We start from the raw sequence: 6,993 nt of genomic DNA, 5'->3' as shown, positions 1-6,993 counted from the left end.
CCCTCCGTTCTGGTTGGCTCCCATTCTCTAAGGCCGTTCCCCCGATACCTCCACTCACCTCCACAGAGAGGATCTTCCCCAGGGCAAAAAAGAACGGGTGCATGTTGATGTCCGGGTCTTTGCGGAAACAGTTGGGCTTGGCATGGTGCTGGAAGTGCAAGTGGTTCCACCAACTGGCGGGGGCGCCCTACGGAAAATAGGGCCGTGAGTCCGAAAGCCCAGCGTTCTCCCCAAACCCCCAAGGAAACCCCTCAGCGACCGGAGTTTCAAGAGCCCCTCCCCATCCCATTGACCTTCAGGTGGCCAATCACGAAATGATGGAGCAGGTGGTTCCAAGTAGAGGTGCTGAAGACGGACAGGTGCCCTAAGTCATGCTGCAGCCAGCCAGCCTGAGCCTGGGCGAGAAAGGTTAGCGCTGAGAGCAAAACCCACCGTTCCGGCATCCCTCTCACTGACCTCAGCGGCTCCTCCGCGTCACCCCCTTCCTTCGTCTCCCTAGCCCCTGTGACTGCCACAGTACCCTGAGCACAACCCGGAAGGAGTCAGGCTCCTAACGCTGCCTCTGCCGCTAACTCACATGAGGGTGAGGGCAAGTCACTATCCTCTCCCTGTTCTTCAGTTTCCCCAGCTCTGGAGTTCTAGGACCTAGGATGTGCCGAATCCCGAGTACGAAACAGGACAGGGTGACAGAGGCGAGAAGGCTCGGCAAATGGGTTCTGCCATTAGGCCCCAAGCATTATTAGCATGTTGGGCAATGTGGTGGGGAGGAGAAAACCAAGCTTTGCTGAGAAGTCAGAACCTGGGCTCTTGGCACACTTGGGCTACGGCAGAACCGGACTACGAAGCTTCAGGTAATTTCCACAGAAAGAAGGGGGCCCGTGGAGGAGGGGTTGGGGAGGCCGTGAGGAAATGAAGGCGCACACGTGGCCAAGGAGCAGACAGAAGCCACGGACAACAAAATCTCTCTCCGCCCTAACTCTGCCCCACATCCTCAGCGCTGCCCCGGGAACAGGGCCGGGCTCGTGACCTTCTGAGGCATACAAAGAGCTTTCCCCGAGGATGCCGAGCACGGCCGTGCTCCTGACAAGCCAAGTGATGGCTTCTCACTTGAGCCGTGCTGAGCAGCACCGCACACAGGAGGAAAGGCACAAAGGATGTCCCGAAGACCCAAAGGGTGAGCCAGGCAGCAACATCCAGCAGTAGGATGTGCAGCAGGTACAGCAGGAAGAAGACATGGTTGGCCTTCATGAGCCCCATCCGCTCCACGGTGGCCTGCAGCTCCCGGAACTCGTAGATCAGCTCTTTCTGTGGAAGGGTAGAGAGGGAAGGGCTATTATTCTTCCCAGCTGTACTCCAACATTGCTGGAAACAAGGGCCCTCTTAGGCTCGAGGACCCTCCACCCCCAGATCGTTGCAGGAAGTCCACAATCCTAGGTAAAAACACAACACTGAGGAAAGGACAGGAGAAAGCGCTCTGGCGTCGCGCCGAGGAGCCTGTGGTCTTCGGAGTTAAACAGACTCGATTCAAGTGTCTGCTCCGCCGTTTGCTCACAGGGTGACTCTCGGCCACCTTGTTCAACCGCTCTGAGCCTCAGCTTTTTTCCTCTGTAAGTGTGTGAGGGTTAGCCGAGGGGATGCCTGACACAGTGAGGGTTCGACAGATAGGCCTCCGTGATGGTAGCGGTGGTGGCGGTAGCCTTGGAGAACCAGAGGTTCCGAGGCCCCGCCTCCTCCCTTAGGCCTGCATCCCAACGACTAACGTGGGAGAAGCGGGGGCCTCAAGCCTTGCAAGAGCTACTGACTGTGGTCACCTGTGAGCCTAGCGAGGCCTGCCTTCTCTACCCCCTGCCCTTCAACAAACCACAGGGTCTCCAAACAGCAGAGTCTCACATTTTTAGTGGGCTCGAAGCTGGGCTGCTCTGGAGACAGTTCTCCGATCAGGAGGGAGTTCATATACTTCCTCACAAGGCCCTTGTTGATGTGAAACGCCACAAAGGGATCCTGCAAGGAAAGGGAGAAGACAGACTGGTTAGGAAGCCAGCCCGGTCCCCTGTGACTCCTGGAGGGCTCACACCAGAGGCCATCCTCCTGACCCAGCAAGGAGGCCGGATCCAAGTTCAAACCACTTCCCTCCAGTCAGCCGCCCTTTGAGGGTGCTTAGACCTTCCCAGGTGTCCACAGCTCAGGAGCACCCCGACATGTGTTCTAGAAAGAAAGGCACCACACCAAGGAATACGAAGTGCAGGTAGGGGGACCACAGAAAGTCCTCTCTGGCCTGGCCTTTCCTCCAGGCACGTCTAGGGACAGCTTTTGCACAAGAATTTAGGTATAAGCGAGAAGCAACTAGAAGGGATGGGTGGGGCTACGAGATTTCTGGTTTGTTTGTTTTCTGTGGGACTTTTAATAGACCCTCTCTGAGGCAGGGGTTCTTCATAAAATGTGGTTAGATTCCTTACGCCCGAACTGGGAAGTTTTGCATTTCTACCCCTTCTGCCGACTGACGTTCCAGGTAGGGTTCCACGTTTCCCCTAGGACTCTGACCACCCTGATCCCGCCCGGCCCCAGAGCGGCTACTTTTGATAATCTTTAGGTGGGGTAGGTCAGACCGACCCAGGCCTTACGGGGAACCTTCCCCGGCACTCTGAGGCGGGAGCCGGGGCGGAGCCGGTGGACGGTGGCACCACAAATCTAGACCAATCGCCAACTCCGCCGCCCAGCCATTCAGCCCGGGCCCCAAATCACACTGTGGGAAGACCCTGCGTCGGTGCCTGCTTCGTCTGCGCATGCGCTAGCCCACGTCTTCGCCTTCCACCGCCGTCCGAGCTTCCCCGTGGTCACTCGGGGTGACCCCTGCAGGCTCTGGCCTCGCCACCCCCGGCCGGCCGCGTCGCTGGGAGGGGCGGGCCCTCAGCCCAAGACGTCTATGCTCCGCTGCGACAAAACGGGAACTCTGGCGGCCCCAGGCGCCCTCCGGGATGGCAAGGGCGGAGGGCGGGGACAGCGGAAGGGGTCGAACCGCGGGACTCGGGAGGGCGAAAGGATGTAGGGGGGGAGGGGACACGTTGAAGCAAAGCCTCCACGGGGCCCCACAGGCTCTCCAAATATGGCAGGAGATGCCAGTTGCCGTAGCTCCGAGAGCAGGTGGTCTAGAAGGGGAAGGGCAGAACTGGGGCTGGGTGGCACGCGGACCCCTTAGTGAGGACCGAAGGAGGAAGGATGCGAACCACAGCCTAGAAATGCAGACTGCTGTCCGCCGCGGGGAATGGCTGGACACCCCGCTGGCCTGCGGCCGAGTGACCTCCCCACAGGATTCGAGGACCGCTCCGAGGGTCCTTGCTAAGTGTATGCCCGCCCCGCCCCCACTTCTGCACGCCGCTCTATTACCCCCTGTGCACCATCAGTCTTCAGTCCTCTCCGGCCGGTGAGGCCCCTCCCTCACTGTGCGGGGGTGCCTAAGGCAGCGGACGCCAAATTACTTTCCACCTCCGCTCTATCCCCAAGACTGCTTCCCTCTCCTGTTCCCGCTCGGCAAGCCTGCACGCGCAGTCTAGACACCGCTGCGCTCCCTTCTCACCCACCGAGACACAGGTTGAGACTCCGTCTCCCGGCCACTGAACCCCCCCCCCCCCCGCCCCCCGGCCTCAGCAGCACCGCGGTCCCCGGCACCCTGCATCCTGGCTCTCCTCCCCACTTGTCCTGCTCTGGGCCCTGCCTGTATCTGGACACCGCAGACGGAACGCACGCAGGGCGGCGCAGTCCTTTGTTTGTGTGGGCACGTTGCCGGCCTCCACCTCCGCTCTCCTGATTCCAGTTTTCACAGCCATTGTCCTGCCCTTGCAACCCGTGTGGGGTCGCGGGCCACGGGGACGCTCGGCGCCTACTGGCTCTTCCCCGGGCTAGCTGGGAGTTACTCCGCGGGTGCCAAACTTCCTGCCTCGTGCACGGAACCTCCGGAGGCAGCCGCCCGGCCCCGCCTCCTCCCGTGCCTGCGTCCGGCAGCGCTCACCGTAGCATCCTGCCCCGCGTAGTGGCTGATGACCCGGGAGCCCCCCGGGTGCCGGCGGGTGAACTCGCTGATGTTGTACACCTTCCGGTCGATCACCAGCCACCGCTCATTCTCGCGCCCGGAGCGCTGCGCCACCTCGTCCCAGGTGAAGTAGCGCGGGGTCGGCGTCCGGGTAGGGGTCTGGGGGTCCATCGGGGCCGGGCGTCGCCGCGCGCCGGCGGGGCAGGGGCGTCAGGCGCGCGCTCGGGGCCCGCGGGCTAGCGCGCGCCGACCTCGCGTGCGCGGAGCGCGGGACGGCTTGCGCGCGCCGGGTTTTCAGTACCCGCGGCACGGACCGCGGAGCCTCGCTGCGCGCGCTCCCATTGGTCGAGCCGCGTGGCGCGGGGAGCGAGCCCCCGCCTTCTCGCCGGGACCCGCGCGGAGCAGGCCCGGGAGGGCGCGCCCCCTCGCAGGCTCCGTTGGGGGGGGGAGGTCACCGAGGGGCGCCGCCTCCGGACTCGCGGCTGTCGCGGCTCCCGCTCCCGGGGAGGCGGTGGGCGGGATTTCGTTTGTGCGGGCGGGGCGGGGGCTCAGGGCTGCCCCCGGGGACTGGTCTTTGGGCTCCTGGCCACGCCGCTCCGCCGGTCGTGCGGCCAGAAATAACCGTGAGAACCTTTGGCGGTTATCTTGTGAGCCGCATCGTTATGGTTTCGTGGGTTTGGGACGCGCTGAGGATTTATTTTGCCCCAAATGACGTTTAAAAACGCCCCACAATTTTTGTAACCCAGTTTGCCTTTTTTTTTTCTTTCATTTTTTGGGTCTATTCTTAATTAACTGGGATCCTTAAATAAAAGGCCTTTGGCCATCCCCTGACCTCAGGGAGGTTGTGCGAAGAGCCCGGGTCTTCAAGCTGAGGCATCTCTGCTCCGTCCGGGAGGCACCTGGGAGCCATGGGAGGCCTCTAAGTAGAAGGACTTGGGGCTTAGGACCCTGGGCTTTAGGAAGGAATGAGGAAGCAACCCAGAGGCTGGGAGTGCCACTCAAGAAGCTGTTGCAGTAGGAAGAGACCCAGAGTTTACTGCTCAATTTTTCTCTTATTCAGTCACCAAGTACTGTATAAAGTACTGTGCCAGGCACTGTTCTTCGTGTCTTATAAACAATCCATTTAATTTTTGCAACAACCTCACTTAGCACTAAATCTTACAGATGGATAAGGAGAGGTCACATGTTTTGTCACACCGTTAGTAGGTGACAGGGCTAATATCCAAACCAGCCTGTGCTCCGAACCCCTGGCCTCTGTTGCCTCCCCTCTGAATACACTTGTATGTGGGCACTTTGATGGGACTCTACAGCCAAGGGAAAGCAAGCAGAACCTTGTCCCGAGCAGTGAGCTGGAGTCTGAGCCCCTAGGAGTCAGGAGTCGGTCATACAAACAGACTGGGGGAAATGTTGCTGGATTTCTGGCAGAAAAGGACCTTAACCCATTCAATCCAAATCTCTCATTTTATAGATAAGAGAATTGAGTTTGGGAATGCGGAGGGAGCTTCCCAAGTGCCCACAAGGAAGCTCAGGTGTCCTGGCTTCTGGTTAAGATTCCAGGCTGTTGCACCTTGTTTAGGAATGATAGTCCATGCAGCTGCCCCCCTGGTATAACCATTTTCCTTTAAAAAACAAAAACAAAACAAACCTTGCCCAGCAACTTGGCCGGCTGTAATCGGAACTATAAAATGATTTGTACTCTTTGATCAAGTCATTTCACTCTTGGCAAAGTGAGGAGTGGGAGACTGCAAAGATGTTTTACTACTAACTTTAATAGTGAAGAGCGGAAACAGCCGCAAATCCTGACAAAACCATCACGCTCCCTGGGAGGCACGACGAGGAATTACAGAGTGATTAAAAATGACCAAGGTGTGGGGGCGCCTGGGTGGCTCAGTCAGTTGAGCGTCCGACTTCGGCTCGGGTCATGATCCCAGGGTCTGGGGATCAAGCCCCATGTCGGGCTCTATGCTGAGTGTGGAGATTAATTCAGATTCTTAAGAATTTAATGGGACACCTGGGTGGCTCAGTCGGTTGAGCGTCCGGCTTCGGCTCAGGTCATGATCTCACAGCGTGGGGTTTGAGCCCCGCGTCAGGCTGTGCTGACCGTTAAAAAATGACCAATGTGTGAACTATATTGATAGGTAGAAAGTGCAGTGAAAAGAGCAGAATCCAAAGTAGTATGTATCCGCTAATTAGAATCACCTAAGAATCCCAGGGGTATTAAATATCAGAGGACAGTCAGCCACGGCGAGAACATTTCATAGTTCAATATTCTTCGTTTTTCTGTAAAGTTGCTTCATTTCACTGAAGAAGAAGAAGAAGAAAGACTTTGCTACAACCATTGTTCCTGTAGTGAAGTCTCTTATACTTCTAGGGGGAATGTAAGTGGATGGAACTTGCTGGAAAACTAGTTCGGCAACTTTATTTAGAACCTTAAAAATGTTTCCAGTAATTTCATGTTTAGGGATAGAGTTTAGGGAAATCTTGTTTTTCCCCCCTTATGCTGTGACTTTTATTCCTGTGACTTATTCACTCCATAACTGGAAGCCTGTATCTCCCACTCCCCTCACCCATTTTACCCACCCCATCCCACCCCCAGCCTCCTCCCCTCTGGCAACCATCAGTTTTTTCTCTGTATGTACAGGTCTGATTCTGCTTTAAGGAAATCTTTTGGGAAAAATATTTATAAGCAAAATATCCGTTGAAGCAGTATTTGTGATCGCAAAAAAAATGGCAACCATCTAAATGCCCCTCAATGGAATATTATGCAAAACATTAAAAATAATGTGATGAAATTTTAATGGCTGAAGAGAGGTGATCATCACCCTAGAAAAAGACTAGAAGGAACTGATAATAGTGATTATTTCTGGATGGGTGGAACAAGGTAATTTATATTGTCTTTAATACTGTCTGAATTTTCTATTATGAGCATGCCTTACTTTTACCATCACCACCAGAAAAAAAAAGTT

At 56.7% G+C, this 6,993-nt stretch overlaps 1 protein-coding gene across 1 annotated transcript in view; it reads right to left on the bottom strand.

Annotated features, from left to right (window-relative positions):
- Positions 1 to 4,331, bottom strand: part of LOC125911233 (acyl-CoA (8-3)-desaturase-like) — a 7,431-nt gene extending 3,100 nt beyond the window's left edge. Inside the window, exons 1-5 of the mRNA XM_049614988.1 lie at positions 4,007 to 4,331; positions 1,891 to 2,001; positions 1,108 to 1,305; positions 294 to 395; positions 2 to 187 (exon numbers count right to left, since the gene is read on the bottom strand). Of these exons, the coding sequence (XP_049470945.1) occupies positions 2 to 187; positions 294 to 395; positions 1,108 to 1,305; positions 1,891 to 2,001; positions 4,007 to 4,198 (789 nt within the window). The 5' untranslated portion in view covers positions 4,199 to 4,331. The remainder of the gene's footprint in view (position 1; positions 188 to 293; positions 396 to 1,107; positions 1,306 to 1,890; positions 2,002 to 4,006) is intronic.
- Positions 4,332 to 6,993: the final 2,662 nt, after the last annotated feature.

The sequence above is a fragment of the Panthera uncia genome, chromosome D1 (genome assembly GCF_023721935.1).
Source record: "Panthera uncia isolate 11264 chromosome D1, Puncia_PCG_1.0, whole genome shotgun sequence".
In the NCBI taxonomy this organism is placed as follows: domain Eukaryota; kingdom Metazoa; phylum Chordata; class Mammalia; order Carnivora; family Felidae; genus Panthera; species Panthera uncia.
This window is presented reverse-complemented; position numbering and strand designations above follow the sequence as displayed.